The following is a 19253-nucleotide window of genomic DNA, read 5'->3' as shown; positions in this document are numbered from 1 at the left end:
TGGAAAGGATCTCTGGAGACTGTCTGTCCCAAACTGTGGTCCAACCTGGGCCAACTTTTGTCTTGTTTGGTAACAATTTCAGAAGCTCAAAAGTTAGCATCCTTTTGCTGATCCACCAGGATAAGAGAGTTTTAAAAAAGACTCTAGACCCATGGTAAAATGACCACAGTGTACTTTATTTAATGATTTTGGTACCTTGTGTTGCAATAAAATAAAAAAAATCTACAAAATCCAAATATATAAAATTTTCAAGTTTTCCTTTTAAGTTTTACAAGAAAAATCAAGTTGTAACCAAGGAAATTTGTTAGTATGAAGCACTACTTTCAACTTCATTTCATCACAAATTGCAACTTACTTAACAGACCAAAAGAACTATGGTACTGCAGTACATCAAATACTTCACACACTGTGTTCTTTACTATAGCACATGTAACCTCTGCCATGGGAGGCAGCGGTCTCTAGCCAATAAAGACACTCTTCACAATCTGAACTCTAAAGGAATGTTTGTATACATGGATTCAGAATATATATATTTACAGGAGGATTTCTTTTTTTTTTTTAATAACTATTTTGATTCTTCATTTCAAATAAAATACCAAATACATTTTTACAATGTTTACAAGTCAAAGCACAAGTTCTGCAATGATTATCATTCACCTCAAGTCACTGTGCTTGTACTGGGGGGATATCTACACTGTTCCATAAACATGAATGTGATCTTCCATCACTTTATTTCCGCAACGGTGACTAAGGAGTATAAGCACAGTAACAATTATTTTAGCACAATCAGTGTATAATGCAACAGTTTACAACAGAGAACTGAGAAACTATTGGTCCATTCTGTTCAATTTGCTGTTTATCTGCCAACTGTTACGTTAGTCTTTGTCATGTAAATTGTGTACAAGAGAAGAGTTAAATAATACAACTTGAATAGGAAAGAGCACACATTTTTTAAGGCAAATTAATAAGCAGCTTATGGTGTTTTTTGTTAAACTATACCCCAACAGAACCTAAAAATAAAATGTATGTTCTGCAACTGTCAATAATTATGTCTTGTTAAATTGATCTCCTCTATAAATTGATCAACATGGCTTTGAACCTGGTTATTCAAAATGGAAAGAACTCCTCCCCCCAAATCCCCAAATATAGAAAGTGCATGACTTCATATGCACCAAAACAAAACAAAAGGCAGCTGAGGTAGTTAGATGTAAAATGTATTTATGAAAAATAACTGAAGAACTAAACCCAGGACATATACAGTAAAAATCCACTCATTTGGAATTAATTTTATATCATGCAACAACTTAAAGCAAGAAACTTTATGATTTCTGAAAAAAAAAGAAAAAGAAAATTATTTGAGTATTAATAACATAGGAATGAACACAGAGTATACTATTGGAATTTGAATTTCAAGTATTTGAGTCTATTTGCATGTGCATTCTTTTACAGGCTTTTTATAGTATTAGGAAGTCATTTACTTTTTATCAGGCATCACATGAGATCTGGTCTACTTCTGGGACTGCAGCTCCTGGAAGGCAGAAATACACTGCGAGTGCCTGAAGATGTGCCACCACGTGTGCCTGGAGGCACCCCCATCTCAGCTTGGGTGAACTTCTACACACCCATCCTCCACCGAGGCCACCTGAGAGTCACAGGGCCAGGGGTCCCATGCCTATGTTTCCCAGGGACTGATTGGAGAGGTGTCCTGGGAGCCTGCCTGGGGTGTACCCGCACGTCTGGAGCCACGCAGGATGTGCCCGTGTGGTGGGGATCCCCCACGCGATGTTCCCGCAGAGCTGTGCGTACACATGCAGCCCAGGCAGCAGTCCCCAAAGAGAGGATCAACCTCCACCTTGGACCACAGAGCCACAGCTCCTCTTAGGTCCGTGCCCAGCGCTATTGCATTTCAGCCCTCAGGGTGACTTATTCTCAGCTGGAGAGAGGGACGGTGTTCCCCCACTTGCAGACAGGACAGTCTCCAAGAAAGCGTTGGCTTGAGTCCACTCGGGATGAGCAGGGATTTGGGCTCGCATCACGATCCCAGCTGACAGCCCTGGCACAGAGGCAGCCCCAGCTGTCCCTTCCATTCCTGCCTAGCAAGAGGAGCAGGCGGTTTTCTCCACCAAAATACACAACTTGAGCGTGCAGGTGCAAGAAAAGACTTCAGGCTCTGGGAATGAATTTCACAAAAAAAGCCTACTTCTGGGAGACAGACAAATTTGGAGGTGTGCTCCTATCTTCAGCGGCAACAGCCCAATACATCCCGTTACTGAATGTGCAATGTGCTGGCTCTTCTTAGCCCTACTGTTAGATCCCACTGCTGATGGTCACAACACAGGTACGCGCAATTTGGTATCATGAATTCTGCACTGTGCACCTGGCTTGAAGAAATCACAGCGGGGAGCATCACAAACTGAAATAGTTTTGGTGTTGATTTTTTTTTTGGTTGGCCTGTGAAAACATAGGGTTTGTACTTCTGAAGTATGTGCATATGGTTTACATATAACTTATGAAAGAGAAAAAAGTATTCATGACTTCTTTCATTTTTGTTTTCTGTTAAACAAGGAAATCCTGAAACTCCTTTTCTCTCCCCCCCCTCTTAATTTTACCTTTCTAAGCTCCCTGTATTTTGATTCTGATTTTCAAAAGTGATCTGTGATTTTGACCAACTTCATCTCTGGCAGCCCAAAAGGAGGAGTCACTGATGTTCACAGTGTGCTGAACCTATGTACCATGGTGGCAGAGCCACTGGTAATTGCCAATTACACTCGCACATCCTGCACATCGTGGCCTTTAATTTTTCCTGCTCTTGCCACAGAACTCAGTGGAAAACTAGAAAACTGGAGTGTGAGATTTCTTGGTGTGGCGTGTTATTGTAGCTTTCCCCAAAATATTTGTCAGGAGTTCCTGCTCAGTTGCTCAGATTTTTTGACGGGGGGAGGGAATGGGGCTGTGAGAATCTTAGTTCCTCAGAGAAGTCAAGGCTTTATAGTTTTATGTAAACGTAAGGAGAAAAAGATATACTGATTTTGACGGGGAGAGAAGTATTTTTTCAGGCCTTATTTCATAAAACACAAAGATGCTAAAAGGCACACCTTTGAAACAGATGTAAAAATCTTTTTCTTCATGTGAAACAACAGTAAAGGCAAACCTTTGTTTTTCCCTATGCATATCAGTTTGCAAAGGACAGAAAACCACAAACTGCATCTTTGAGGACTGCATTGCACCAGCTAATTGTGTTCGTAGCCCCAACCTCTACAGCCTAGGCATCCAGCTTGATGTTTCAGTGTTTTGGCACTGTGGGTATTTGGCATCCTCTTCATTGCATCATAACTTTTACCTGCCACCTTTCTGTTTCACAGAGGAAATGTGCTATCAATAATATTGCCAAGTCTCAGTACTCACAGACAACATCTGCCCCAAGAAGAAGCAGTCCCTCTCCCCATCACCAGTTCAGCTGTGTCAGTGGTAGCCATTGGAGAAACTGGAAGAAAAGAGGGTGTACCTGCATCTGCCTGATCCTACCCTTGAGCCATCGAGGTGCCTCCATCCCCTTCCTGTGTGACCCAGCACTAAAGACTGAGATGAGGTTTGTCAGGATCCAAATCCTAGATCCATTTCCAGGGGTTCCAGTGGCAGAGAATGACACGTGAGTACTGTGGAGGGCTGGGGTGGCAGGCTGGTGGGGAAAGCAGGAGGACTCTTGCCTGAGCTTAGGAAACAATTTCACTTCCCCAACTTGTCCAGTTTTTCCCCTGCTGCCCTGGAGCTCAGTGACTTAGGCTTTATATATATATATATAAATGGATTTTTCTTGAAATTGAAATGTATAGCTTAATGGATACTTTCTCATAGAAAATATTAAAATACAATTAATATTAATAAGCCATCTGAAAATTTAAACACCTATTTTAATTTATCCTGGAATCCAGCCAGGTATCTTGGCCTCATCCAGTGACTAACAGAATTGGAAGACCTAGAAATGCTTTAGTATTATTTCCAGTGGACTGTTTTTTAATACAAAGCCTGATATTCCTTCCTCAGACATTTTCATTGACTTAGCCTAATCAGTATTGGCTGCACAATGACTGACAGTTTCACTTGATAGTGAAGTTCAAGTGAGCTGTAAAATAGTTATTAAAGAGACTCCTCAAAAATAAATTTTACTTAGAGAGGCATTGTGAAATGTAAAAGCAAAATGCCCACGTGCTTACTCCTGGGACTTATTGGACTCTATTAAAGTCAAAAGAAAGTAATCCATTTGCTACAGTGGACCTTCAGGGAAGCCCTTTATGATTATAAACTGCCTGTAATCAAAGCAAATCCCAGTATAATAAACACTCCTGTCCAGAATGCTGGTGTAAGTATGACTTATTGACATGTTCACCAGGCAGAATTTCTCTATCAGTCCTTTAAGAGTGTCTTTTGGTTTGTTTTTTTTTTTTGCTTAGCTGTAGATCATTCAAGAAGGTTTTGTAAGCACAACTGTTACCAAGTCTGTCTTTTAGGATCATTTGCCTCACATGAAATTGCTTTGGAAGGCTCACCTGTTTTACTAATAGCCTAGAAACACTTTTGCACACATTTCCCCAAAACAAATCACATTCACCAGTCAATCTGCAAACAAACTTTTGAGTTCTGTATCTTAAGAGATGAAGGGTGGAAGCACGCACAAATTAGTTAGCCTTGTCTGAGTATACATTTTGCCGTAATGACTGGAGAATATGCTCTTTTTAATTACTGCTGGGTTTATTAATAGTTTTGGTAGGAATCCATTTGAAGCGTCCAATGTGAATTAACTGGCATGCTCCTGGCACATCGCAAATTTCAAGAGAACAATGTATACTGAGGAAGAACAATTAAAGTTGGTTGGTTGTTTTTGGTTTGTTTGGTGTGTTTGTTTTTTTTTTTTAATACAAGAAGATTACAGAGAGCTGCATAAAGTTTTAAACCACAGCTGTACTCTGGAAAATTACTATAAAATCAGCATGGTAAGGAACCATGTTTATTGCGTCCCAGTGGGTACCATTTCCAATGCACTCGGCTTAGAGTGAGGAGATGACTCTCCCATTTGCTAATGCCACAGATCAAATCCAGAAGTCAAACTGGGTTTTGTATGGCTCTGCAGCATGAGAAATAACAATTGTTAAGTTAGCATTTGATTAAAGAGGCAGGTAAGCAAGCATGGGAAGACAAATAGAGCCAGCTTCCATTGTTAAGACAGCCTTATACACAGAATGGCAGCTGCAGGAAAATACAGTGATGCTCATTGGTTAGAATAAACATTAGCTTGCTAATAATACACAACTCAAAGAATAGGCAGCAAAATATCTGTCCCATCAAGTAGAACAAATTATTCAGGGGACAGTTTTTGCCCTTGAGAATAAATGGGAATTGATTTAAAGGAACTGCAGTCCTGTTAAAGAAGAACTGCAATGGGATGGCAGATCTTTGCTTGCTAGTCCAACATGATCCGCAGTTAGTGGCTGTTCTATGAGTCAGAAATGATCTCAGAAACAAAAGATATTTACTTCTAGGTTGCTATGGGCATATACCAAGGCTTTAGAATGATGAAGTAAGATCAGTTGAGCCGCAAAATATGACAGCCATCTTTAAAAATGTTCCTGCTTTGCACTTGATAAAATGACTTCAGTATTTTCATCTTTAACTTGCTTTTCCTTCTCTAACTACAGAGGTTATCTCAATAGCCAGGTGTTACGCAAAGGAATTTTTGAGTTTTGTACTATGATGTGAGAAAAGAGTCTGTTAGATAACCTGAGCGTTGTCTTCTCTCATTGGTGGGGTTTGCATATGAGACTCATAAGCACAAGAGGAAAACTGAAGCAAGGAAAAATATCAAAACAGTATCTAGTAAATTTTGCAAACTTGTTTGAGCAAATCTTTGAAGAAAACAGACCTGTCATGACATGCTACACTTACAGGTCGTGCATAAGGCTATGGATGCCTCCACAGTGCTTTCTGCTGAAATCAGGATCATACCGTTCCTGTTTCTAAACAAGCAAGGATTGATGGTAACTTCTGATATAGTTGAAAGTCCTTCAGCAGTAATTTCCATGATGAGCTGAGTGACAGAATACCTGAGCATGAACAAATACCATGAGGGCTCACCTACTCTAAAGACAGCTGTTCCCTAATTATAATAAGGCTTCTACCCCATCATCTACTGATCTCTGTCTTCTCTATTTTTTTCCTGCTTTACACCTTTACAAGTGCACACCTCCCCATGTATGTGCTCCTCAGCTGTGCACGAACAAGTTGATGTGAAGACTATTAGCACTAAAGGAACATGCACCTGCAAATCCACTATTTGCTTATGGACATACTGCATGAGAAACTGAGAGCATGAGAAAATGCACAAGCACTCAAACAACAGCAAGCCTATAATATTCCATATACAGAAAAGCCCATCTTCTGAGCCTATTTTAAACCTTATGTTTTTTTTGTGGAAGCCATCTGAGGTTTATCCTCTGTAAAGAAAAAAATTAAAAAAAAATTTCTTTGACCTATAATCTATTATAATGATCTAGGATTTCTAAATTTAACAACCACTGGCATAACAGCCATACAAAATCCTTGTCTCCCAGGCCTTAGTTTGAGACACGTTTGTATCTTATTGCTAATAAACAACTCCTGTCAATAGCAATGAAATTATATCTAAGAAGTATCTTTCACTGTCTCCCTGTATGTTCCAGTTAGTTTGTAATGTACCTAGAATTTTTCAGTCAACAGCTTTCCTAGAGGAGAGAGTAATTGCACCATAAATAGTATTTTGGCATTAAGTTTTGTTGGGTTGGGGTTTTTTGCTGTTAAAAGACTCTGCTCCTCCATTTATCCACTGAAACAGCAGGGGCAGCTTTTCCACAGTGTTTCACAAACATCTCAATCCTGACTAGAGGAATCATTTCTTTGCTTTCACGTCTTTTTGATCTCTGGCCTCCTTGGTAAGGTTACCAGTGGAGACGCTTCCACAATAGAACGTAGGTACAGATTACTCATTGATGTACATACACACGCACCCTGGGCAGACGGACCGAGCAGGCTGTGACAGCACCCTGCTTGAAAACTCTGTACCAGGAGGGGGTACAGCCAAGCTGTGAGCTCTTGCTGAGTCCCGTGTTGCTGTAACTGTGTTCCTCCAAGCACCAGAGTTAGGTTAAATATTAAACCACCCACTCATTCCTACTGATTTTTATAAACTGCAAGTGTACCAACCTTCATCCTTCCTGCTTATGAAAGGACTTAAATGCTTTGCTGATCACAAACCTTTCTTTATTGAAAGATCAGGTTCGGTTTAGGCAACGTTTTTGGGGGGTTTTTTTTGCCCTTCTGCTTCATGTCAAAGTAGCTAAAATCCACCTGTATGTTAAAAGCAATGAATAAAATATTTTCTCCACTCATTCACCCAGTTCTTAGTGCTGTTGCTAAATGCAGTATGTGTTTTGTTACAGTACTTTCTCCAGGATAAACTGTTCCACAACCAGCACAGTCATCTCAGAAATGAAATTGCATTGCTGCTGGGTAGAATGACTTTTTGGTTGATAAGGAAATAGATGAGCAGAAGGAAATCTGGCCAGTTCCCCACTGACAGTAACTAGCGCTGTCTCAATCCCAGCAATGCTCTTTTAAATGCAACTCCTTGCATGTACAAAACAAATCAAATGGATGAATGATTCATAAGATGAATGATGAAAGCTTAGCTAGGACGAATTTCCTAATGTTGCATTTCTTCTAGATCTCTTTTTCCAGTGTGGGCACCACGCTGAACACAGCTAACAACAGCTTTCTTTTTTTTCCCCCTTAACTGATTAATGTTTGCTCACGGGAGCTTGATTACTGTATTACAAGTCACAAATTTGCAAGATTAAAAATGTCTGTTGAATTAATTAGCTGCAAATCAACCTAAGCAAAGCTTGACAAGTTCCAAGCTGTTTCAATAAAATAAAAAAGGAGGAATCGATAGCAGCCACAAATACATGACAATATGCTGGCACTTTGTGACTATAAATAGTGGCAGCTGCCCTCTCTGCTGACAAAGGAAGATTTTTCATTGTCCATACAGTGCTGTCTAAAGGCTAAATCCTGCCCAGATCGGTGTGGCAATCTTGCCGATGGCTGAAGTGTTCTCAGTGAAGTATCTCCTGCGGGCCAGCCCGATAACCCAGGGGCAACTGGGGCTGGAAGCGAGCTGCCTACTTTGTCTTCCCTTTCAGCAAGAGCGAATGCCCGCAGCGCCGGCACTGGGACCGACCACAGCATGTGTGAATGCTGGCCAACAGGAAGGATACGTGTGTCCCAAAATGGAAATGTAGGGAACGACGTTGGGAGTCATTAGTGACTACTTTTGAACTTTCCCTCCGTAGCTACTGCCATTGTCTGACCAAGTCACTGCGACAGTTTTAGATCTATCTGTCCATAAATCAGATCCTGTTGGAAAGTGACTGTATTTTTCAAACACCATCCTTAATGCTGAATGGTGACTCAGGTCAGGAACTTGTGTCATATTCTCGAACTTCAGTGCAGCAAGTGCCTTCACTGGCTAGTAATCTTTTCCTCAGCTTCATAAAATTTAAAATTAATTCTTATCAAACATTGCCTAAGAAACAATCTGGGATACACAGATAGCAATGCAGAACACATACTGAAAAAAGCGTCAGTAATTAAAATTTCAGAAGTAGCTACTGTGTTTTCACGGTACATTTAAATTGACGGGGTACTGTTTTCAAATACATGCATTTGAAATTTTTTTTCAGTACATAATCCATGAACTAGCAAATCTTTCCTTCTGACAGCATGTATCAGGCAACTGCATATGTGTTGGATAGGAAACACTCTTTAGTGTTCTTCAGTCAAAATTCAAGTAAAACATCCTAATTATTGCAGGTTATTTCCTTCCTAAACTACGGACATTGATAATTGATAGTGAAACAAATACAACCAACATTAAATGAAACAAAGGTTTAATTGATCCCTTTGCCATTTGCCTGTATGTTTTTTCCCCTTGATTAACTAAATGTGATAAATCCTTATTTATTTTGTAAAAATCTTTTTTCTTTCCACTCTATTCTTTTATCAAAATATTTAAGATGATGAAATATAGCATTAGGCATATTTCCTCCACAATTTTTCATTGCAATACTGGCATAATACATTGCAAAGCTGTCTCCAATCATGGCTGGAATGTGTTTTCCAATAATGTTCTTTCCTTTTTGCAGTTATCACTTGATTACCCTTGATGACGATGCTCCTGGTGCTTTTCTTTTAGGCTTAGAATTTAAATTAACTGTAAGATTGAATCCTAATAGAATCTCAGGACTCATTGTCATGTGTACACACACACACACACACATATACACACATATATATAGAAATGCATTTGATACCGTAAATTTGCTCCCAAGTATGAGACATGATCCTACTATTTTTGTTATGAGAAAAACAAGCACTTTCATAAAGAGTACTCTTTATAGCATGCTCCAAACTATGGGCACTGAACTTCTTCCATTTGCCATAACCTGGGCAATTTGCACACAACTGTGTTTCAAAAGTACTGTCCAGAGAAACCATGTCTGCTCCACATGCTTCACTAGACAGCATAGAGCCTGTTTGCCCTTTGCTCAGCCCAAACAGATCTTTGTTCAGCAAAAGAACTGGGATCGCAAAGGGAGTGCACCATGGGCTCAGGGAACTTCGGATAAGCTACATGGTGTAGCTCTGGTGTGCACACACAAAGTCTGCCTGAGCTCCAACGAGAAACCAGGTGAACGTGGCCAGAGTAGCACACAGTGCATTAATAGACCTGATTCAAGGCAGCGTGTAGAGATTCAGGCTTTGTCACAGTGCTAACCATGTTCATACAGCTTTTGGTCAGGTTGGAAGGTGAGCAGAGTGATTTTGCATCTGCCCCAAATTTTTACTGTAGACATTACTCTGGCTGGAAGCAGGCAATGGCACTGGACGTGCGCAACAGCTTCAGAGTCCTCAACACTAAGGGGACCAAATACATCAGAATAATAGAAGTATGTCTACATTGCACAGGATAACCTTTACATTTTCCACAAAGAGGAGGAACAGCCTCAAAAGAAGAGGAAGGGAGCATGGCCTTCTCCTCAGTAGCGTGCAGCCCTATAGCCTTCCCCTGAGAGATGGTAGCTAGAGATATGAATCATTGCTAGCTGAAGAGATAACTGAGCCTGGCTCTCCCCTTGGTCTCTGCTTACCACAAATCTACTGCTGGAAAAGCAGTCATGAGTATTTCTGTGCAAAGCTCCATCTGATAGCACCCCAGAGGACCCAAGTCCTTCAGGTAGGATGGGCAGAGGAATACCTGCTCAGGGGACCCTGGCAGTCTTAGGTGGGAGATAGGAGCTGAGCTACTTTTTGCCTTGAAGGCTGAGATGTTTCTGACCAAGTCCAGGAGCCAGATTTTAGGTGCTTGAACATCTAGCATAAAAAGTTCAGGAGCTCCTGGTTCGTGCAGTTTGGAGGATCACAGTATTAGCCTGAGGCCCCTGATGTGCCTGCACTGACCTCTGAGTGTGTGCCACAACATGCCAGATATCTGGTCCCCGTGTGCCGTGGCTTTCGTCCAGCCCATGCACGTCATTTTCCTCTCTGTGGGCTCTTTGGTGCATGAGGTGGGGGAGACAGTGCTGGACCATGACCAGGCCTTGCCCTGAGAGGACTCGTAGCACCCAAACACAGCCTACATCTTGCCTTAGCACTATCTTACGTCTCTGAAGGCTCTTCTAGACATTCAGCTAGCAGCTTTTCTACCTCAGGGAAATCCCTACCAGTGAAATTCTGTTTTGCAGTACCTTTTACACACTAGGTGGCTGAGTGGACACACCTATTTCACACTAGAAATGCTTTTGTGAGGTTTAGTTCAGTGCAAAACCCCCCCAAACTGAACACTTTGTTAAAAGGATGTGGACTTTCCTACAGCAGAAGAGAACTTGTGTAGAAAAGCTGCTAGCATGCCTAGGGCTACAGCATGCCCAGAAGTAAGATCCAGAAGCAATTGCTTCCAAAGATATCTGAAATAAGAGGCTGAAACCTACAGATACAGAAAATGCTTGTATCCATAGCAGTCATGTCTTTCTTTCTATTAATGTAGCATCTAGTTACATTGACAAATCTGTTACATTTTTAAGTTTATCCCAACCATTCCTGGAAACGAGATTCTTTGTTACACTTGAAAGTTTCTTGGCTGCTTTTATTTTACAGTGTCTTGCATGTAGAAGTTTAGATTTGATCATTCTATTAGTTGGCTGCTTATCTCAGTGTTTCTTGTAAATATCAATGAATACAGTATCTGTAACTCTGTTGTGATTATACACAAGCTTCTCTCTTACCTCTCTAGCTCACGCAAATTACCCCATAAATGTGCAGAAGAGGACTTTTTCCTCTGCATCTGGCATATCTGTCCTCTTTGCTCCAGGATTCAGAGTAGGCACATGACTTACTAATGGGTATATAAGATCCTGCGCATAAGAATTAAATACTGAGCGTTCAGAACAAAACATTAAGTACAGGAGCCAAACATACATGTACAGAAAAAGTTCCTTTTAATGAATGTGCTGGTCAGCAATTGGCTTTTGTAAGGATCACTGGAAATGACTGGTTTCAGAGACATTTCTCAAAGTCTCCTTAAAAGGACCACAAAACAGCAACTTGGTCAAAATAGGTATATTCTTAAATGTTTGAACTAAAAAGGAAAGAAGAAGAAATGTTTTGATTCACGCTGAGTTAGCACTAAGGTTAAAGTATGTATTTCTGGTTGAGCCAAGTGACATTCAGGCTCTTTGGTACGAAGCAGGTCTCCAGCTGACTTCAGTTAGGAGCTAGGACATGAAGACTTTCACTACTATGGTCTGAATTCATGCAGTTATTCACTCAAGGTCAGGAGCCTACTTTCTCATATTCATACCAGTGTAACTGTGAAGAAATCCCACCAAACACCTGCAGTGACCCGCAGTAAGGTCACTACGGTAAAACAAATGGTCCCAGGGGACCCCCTCATGTTAAAAAAGCTTTGTAAATGGTCTGTAGATCAGTGACACTGTTCCCCTAACCTTGTGTGAGCAAGGCTTTACAAGGTCATCTCCATCTCTCCTGTAATGAAATCTGCTCATACCAGATGTGAGAAATCATCTCAGAAGCAGATCACTCAGCAATCTGCAGCCAAGTGCAAATGACGACAGAATTTGTTTCCAAAAATCACTGTATGTGAACTGCAGTAATCTGTTGTGGGTTTTTTTAATTCCCAGGTTTAAAAGAATCTGTTGTCATTTTGCATTTTATCTGTTTTATCAGAATAAAGAGGAGTGATTCAATGCTGTAAAGAAAAGACATAGTTCTAGAAACAATCAAGGGAAGATTTCGTAACATAATGTCTCTGGTATATACATGGCTGTTTGCCACTTACTCCATTTGGCTTTCTGCTGAGAGCATGGGCTTCATGCAAGCTAGTCTAATTGCTACAATTAGCAAAATTAAATGGCTTATTGTGTATTTAGACAATTCTTCCCACATTTGGCATTGTTATACTACAGAATTAGTAATTACAGTGTTGGGCTTGTAAATACATAGACACGTGTTGTGATTATTTTCATCATGCACCTCTTGTAGGGGCTCAACCTAAATAAGCTTGTTTAGATGGATGCACAAATGCAATTTACTCTGCTTCCCACCATGCACAGGAGCAAGAGAGGCAGCAGTAGGACCCCAGCAATCTGCTGAAGCTTTTCCTTGGCATTGTGCAGGCAGTGCAGGGGGTGCAGAGTAAATCACGGCATCTTAGTCACTCCGGATTGCATGACTTCACGGACAGAGAGGAGAAAGGGCAGTGGCTTTGGGAGCTGAATCACTGGCAGAGCCAACCAAAGCTCAGTACAACACCACTTTTAAGGCTCTTAAGGAATTGTATGATCAAATCACAAACACTTCAAAATTGTTTAATTTGGGTTCTAAAAAACCCAACAGGCTAGTTGTGAATATTTGCTCGCCAATAAAAAGTAAATGAATATAGTGTGTGATTAGGAGTCCCTTTCCAAATAAAGCAGCACTCGTACTTTTAGTACCACTCATGAATTGCTTTTTTGGGGAGATAATGATATATTGGCTGGACTATCATATGTTTTAAAGAAATTTGGGTTTAATAGCTATTCACCACATATTAAAAATTGCAGCTCAGATAAAATTTTAATTTACCTCCTCTGCTTAAGAGTTTACAAAATCAGGCAGCTGAGGCCTAGCATTTAATTTTGGAAGGAAAATTTTCTCCAATGTTATAGAAATTAATTAATAGAAAATTTGTTGATCTGCAAATGACCTCAAACCCATATAACCCAAGCACAGAAACATTGTTCTAGCACAAGAAGCATATTTAAATTGATATAAACAGAAGTGGAAATTATTTTTTCATTATTAAATCTGCAGGAAAAAAGTATTGCACGTATTTTCAAAGAATTCATTTTTTTAAAAAAAATTTATCCTATTATAGAACAAATAACTTCTCTTTTAAAATAAGACAAAAGGTTTATCTCACATTTTCTTATATGTTTTCTGAATGACCATGGGTATGCATTACCTCTCCTTTATCTATCTAGAGGACTAGTGAATACTAGTTAAATTGTCTTTTCTGTAGCGTACAAATCCACAACTCTCAAAATTTTAGGACCAAGTCTTTAACCAGGTAAGTTACCATTAAATCTGCTGGCAAATTTGTTTGGTTCATTAGAAGAATGTTTACATAATTCTTACTTCTAACAAAGAGATGTGATTGCTTTTCTTTACCAGAATATAATTATGAATTTTTTATTTTACTGTATTCTGGAATGAAATTTAAAGGACCTGTTTTTTTCATTATTTCAAAAGCAGAAGTTAATTTTTTTTTGCAATTCTTTTTTTGCTATTGCTGTCTTAATTGAACTTTATTGATTTGAAAACTGTCTGTGGTAAAAAGAATAGTGCATATTGATTAACTGTCCATAAGGCCATCATGGAATTTCAACATGGACTATGTTTAATCTTGACAATTTCTGTAAAAAATACTTCTAGCTTTTAATGTGACTATTCACAGCAATGCAAATTAAGAAACTGCCCGTGTAGTCATCTGAGCGTTAAGATTTCAGTGGCCACCCTGTTCTCAGTGCAGGTATCACTGATGTTACGAACATAACAGAGCAAGATTTTGGAGAGCAAATTTTGACGTGGTGTAAAATGACTTCTCCCCCTTCCTCAAACAGCCAGATTGAATTCTGAAGACAAGGTGTGTATACGTACTGCCACGTATGGCGCTGTGCACTCAAACCCTGCAGTAGTTTGCTTAAGATAAACATTTTTACAAACATTATTAAAAAAAAATTAAAAATCCTGGGAGAGTAAAGAAAGTAAATGCTAGGTATTAAAAACCACACAGATAAATAACGCCTCTGTGTCCTTCCTTCCAAAACCAAACAAGAGCAAATCAGACAAACTCACCCCAAACCTTCTTTAGAAACCTTGCAATGCAAGCACCGGTCCAGACCATAACCCTTTAAATTCTGTACGAGGCAACATTTCTTCAATTCTGCAGGCCCGCACCAAAGGGCTCGCAGCTCCGAGGAAGAGCAAGACAGGTTGAGAGGGAGATCAGAAGAGGACAAGCCTCCCTGCCAGCTGCGATGCTGGCCCTCTCCCTAGGAGGTGCTGGAGGGAGGTGAGAGCTCGAGAGCGCTGCCCACCGTGCCTCACTCATGCTAAAATTTCTGAGTTGTTAAAGCAGCAGCAAATCCGTCGAACTGGTTCCAAAAGAAACCCTCACATCTTGGATTACAAAGCTTGTCATTGGCCTTGTTTGTAAAGAAAAGCAGCAATTTCCTTGTGCGAGCTAGTGTTTGATTCTGGAGTGAAGGCTCTACTGAATTTCACGGGCCAAAGGACTTGCTCCCAAAATCTTTTTTAGCAGTTCCTGCAGTGGTATATTTTCTGACAAAATATGAGTACTTTTCTCTGAATAATTAGCTATTATCTCCATGGAGGAAAGGGCGATCATTTTGTACAAAGCTTCAGGTTTGGACTATCAAAGAGTTATTTTATTTAAAAAATGATTATAGAGGCAGCTGGCCACTGCTTAATTTGAAAATACCTAAGAAACCCTTGAAGCACGGGTGGTTTTGGATCTGTGTAAAGTTCCCTCTGCCTTGCAGATTCCTGCACTTTCACAGATGTTTTGTTTTGAGGAACTCGCCCCAGCAAAGAACAACAGGTATTGAACATTTTGCTAATAAAAAAAGTCAACATTAAAAATGGCTAATTGAATGCATACAAATAAACACAGGCGTGTAACCTTGGCCATTTCATAGTACAAATATTAATAATAGGAAAGACTGAAATTTACCCAGCAGCATATACAGCAGTGACTACACTGGATATACCTGACAGTGAAGATTACAATACCAATCATCAGGTCTTCTCCATCCTGACAATGCCATTTACAACAGTAACTCTTCAGTTCTGCTTCGCTCTCCTAAAATGGATGGAAATAATTATAGCAAATTGTTTCTTATGGAATTGCTTGGTGTCTTTACAAGCCACTTACATTTGAAGCAGGATCCACGGTTTATAGAGTATTCTAAAAGTACCCATGTAGGCTTTCATATGGCATTACACTGCAAAACAAACCCATAATGTGTGAAAACCAGGTTTATATCAACCTGCAGAAGCCAGTTGATAAAGTTCATGGACCAATTCTTAAAATCTAAGCTATAAAGAGAATGAAATGTATTAAAAGATTTGAGGTTTATAAAAAGTAACCTTTTTATACCATATTTTTACTTTACAAAAATATTGAAATAATTCATGAGTTTTTCACTCTGCACCAGCTTTAAAAAAAATACTATCAAATTTTGACTTGCACCTTTAATGCATCTGAAAGCACCATCAGGGGATACTTTTAACATAAAGGAGGATACCATTGACTAGATTTAGGGAGGTATTTAAAACCCAAAAGCTTGCAGCAAAAGCACTCTATTACAAGAGATTCAGCGTAATTTTTAGACGTATCTGGACACAAGTCTTGAACAAGCAGAAGAGGGTCTTCCACATAACTTGCTTATACTATACTTCAGTGAATATACTTACTAAGAGGTGGCTGAAAGCCTTTAAAAGACATCACTTCCACCTCGGGTGGGAAAAATCAGAGCTGTCTCTACACGTTGAGAACTTGATTGGTCTTTCCTGCTTCTTGTTCTGGTAGGGCTCGTGCCACTCGTTATCTGTCCCTCAGGCAATATCAACCTTGCAGTTATACAATGTTTGGCACTAGAAGGGTATGGCATGTCACAGTCTCTTGTCACCCCTGCATACATTCACACACTGAATCATGCATTCTCAGTCCCGAAACAGAGAAGTTTCAGTGTGTTCATCTTGTAGTTTCTTCTGAAATATCTGAATGGGGTCCTCCTAAAGTTTAGAATACGAAAACTATACTTCCTTGTTCTTTTACATATATATATATATTGGTTTTTTTGCAAATTGAACACTGAATCATGATTATCATTTAATTTACATCACTACGTGCTAGAGCTCCTTATTCCTCCTGAAAACCAGAAGTGAGCTGCATAGGATTTCTGTTGAAAGTAACATAAAGAACTTAAATTGCATTTAAAAAGACTTTGAAATTCCACAGAAAACAAACAGTTCTGGTAGTACTAATGTTTATGACCTAATTAATCAGAATTTAGTTTATTTTCCCTTGACAGCCTTACAAACATGACGATGTATCTTTTTAATGAAGAACCATTTTGCAAACCTATTCTAAGCTGAATGGTTGATCTATGGGCGTGCTGAAGACTACTATGCTCCTATTTTTTTCCCCAGAAAAGAGTTTTCATAACAGCAATACTGTGTGCTACGGTTTTGTTATTTTTGAAAAGGTTTTGTTTGTTTGTTTTTGCCATTGATTATGTAAATATCAACCATTCATTTCTAAAATAAATGCACTACTGGCTAAAGTTGAAAGCCCTCACCAGAGCCTTCCTATTGGTTTGATTGTGAGCACTGTGCAGTCAGAGTTTCATGGCAGCAAGAGTCATGGGTGAGTTTCCCCATGTGCAGTAACTGATCTGTACGTGTGGGTCAGCGTTTGGGTTTTTTTGAGGCTTTCAGGTGATGCTGCTGTATCAGTGTCTTGCAGACGGACTGCACACAGTGGATCAAATGATAATCATGATGATAGCCAGACTAAGAACACTACAGCTTGCTGCTCTACTTGTAGTATGCAGTTTAGTTATTCCTACAGCCCTACTGTCAACCCTTTAATTTGGACTGTAATGTCGGAGCTTCTTCAAGCTGTGTTTTTGTTTTGTTTATAATGTGGTTTCATATTCCAAGCGCTCCTGGATAAGGGCATCATCTTTATACTGTAGCCGTGGAGGAGCAGGGGAACATTCAAATGCTAAGATCGCCTTCCTCAGGCTTCTGTCCAACACGTGTCTCTCCCACGCTGGGTACCTGTTCCTGAACAGATCGATTTTAATGACAGACTCCTCAATCCTTGGTGGCCGGGATGAAGGTGTGGACGGTGCGGTGGGTCTCACCTGAAACACAGGCACACACCCATCCCTCTCCGCGAATTTTTGATCCCGCTCGCTCGTGACGCTCCGGTTGTTGGAGATGGACCGTAGGGTGTTTGTGGCCACTTCTGGGGGTAGGGTGAAGGCAGCTGCAGGGTCCTCACAAGCACAGCTTGGTGACTGCCCAAACCTTGGTCCGTTGGGGTGAAAGAAGGCATAGTACATTAGCATAAAAACAATGCCTGTTAAAAAGCTGCTGAACACTACGCACAGTGCTGGTATGGCAAATGCATCAGAGATTGGCGGGGCCTTGTACAGATACCAGAGAGCACTCAAGGCGGTGTTTTCTAAAAGGATCACAAAATAGTAAATGAAAAGCCTACAGCGTGTCCTTCCTTCCTTGACATTGAACCAGCTGAAGATGTAGATTATCCCAACAACCATGTCGAAAACTATCTCCTCCCATTTAGTGATGCAAAACTCTGTCTCGCAGTGGACGATCCAGAAGGTCATGATGCACCAGTGCAGCACGATGAAGATCCCGAAGTACAGCTGGAAAACCGAGGCAAACAGAGCAAAAGTAATGACCCTTGCTGCAATTGTGAAGAAATGCCAGCAAAACTGGATTATAACAGCCATGTAACTGATGGGTTTCTTGTCATCACGGGAGTCACGGAGGGCCTTTTGGTAGGAAGCCAAAGCCCAAGCCAGGGATACGAGAGATGCTGCAGCAGTAAGACCTAGGAGGAAACAGGAGATGCAGTTAAGGCATAATTAGTATATCAGCACTTGGTTGAAACCGGAGAGATCCTTGCTGCTTTCAACGCGTTCTCCACCACTGACATAATAAAAACCTCTTCCTTCTCCTTTAGCTCAGCCAGCACTGAGAAATGGACCTCTGCTGCTGAGATTTCATTGCCCTTACCATGCTGGATACACACAAACAAGAGTGGCTATCAAGCTGCACTCTGAAATGCTTCTCTAGCAATTTTATGTTTGAAACAAATTAATTAATTCACAGCTTTGAGCAAGTCGGGAATAGGTGTCTCTGTCAGCTGTGTGATTTAGCAGGATCTGCCATGGTTATTGTTTTAAAGAAAGGATATGAATTTTCTGATTTTGATAACTCATTAAAGAAGCCTAATATAAAGCAACCAAGTCTTTCTAATTAAAATGCCAGCATCATATACATATAAACCAAATCAATAACAATGTGAGCATAAACCTACATTTTTAAAATAAATGAATGTAACTCTTGTTACATCAGAATTTAAACTAACTGCCTTACTCTTGCTGAGGGAAAACTGTTGCCCATTTTGATATTTCTACTACTTTTAAACAGAATTTTAATAAGTAGCAAATGTTAAACCTTTATTTTCTTCCAGTTGGAAATCAAATACATTTTAGAAATGTTGGAATTTTCTACTGAATTAAAATACTGAGTATAGATGCTCCTAAAGTAGGGAGTTGGGAGTTATGACTTAATGTTCATATAGCCATTCTATCTCCCATGTATCATAGAACTGCCTATTTATAAGGCCCTGAACTATACTATTTCTGGAAAACCTGTCACATATTTTTCACAAAAAAGCATTCAATATAAAATTAAGTCTCATGAGATTTTCAAACATTATTTTTGTGAAAATAATTCCTATTCACTTGAAAATACAAAAAAAA

General features: G+C 39.8%; 1 protein-coding gene across 1 annotated transcript in view; it reads right to left on the bottom strand.

Moving 5' to 3' along the window:
* Window positions 1-2595: 2595 nt before the first annotated feature.
* The window catches only part of XKR4 (XK related 4), a 98278-nt gene continuing 81620 nt past the window's right edge, over window positions 2596-19253 (bottom strand). Inside the window, exon 2 of the mRNA XM_069779352.1 lies at window positions 2596-18316. Within this exon, the coding sequence (XP_069635453.1) occupies window positions 17370-18316 (947 nt within the window). The 3' untranslated portion in view covers window positions 2596-17369. The remainder of the gene's footprint in view (window positions 18317-19253) is intronic.

The sequence above is a fragment of the Haliaeetus albicilla genome, chromosome 3 (genome assembly GCF_947461875.1).
Source record: "Haliaeetus albicilla chromosome 3, bHalAlb1.1, whole genome shotgun sequence".
Classification (NCBI taxonomy): domain Eukaryota; kingdom Metazoa; phylum Chordata; class Aves; order Accipitriformes; family Accipitridae; genus Haliaeetus; species Haliaeetus albicilla.
This window is presented reverse-complemented; position numbering and strand designations above follow the sequence as displayed.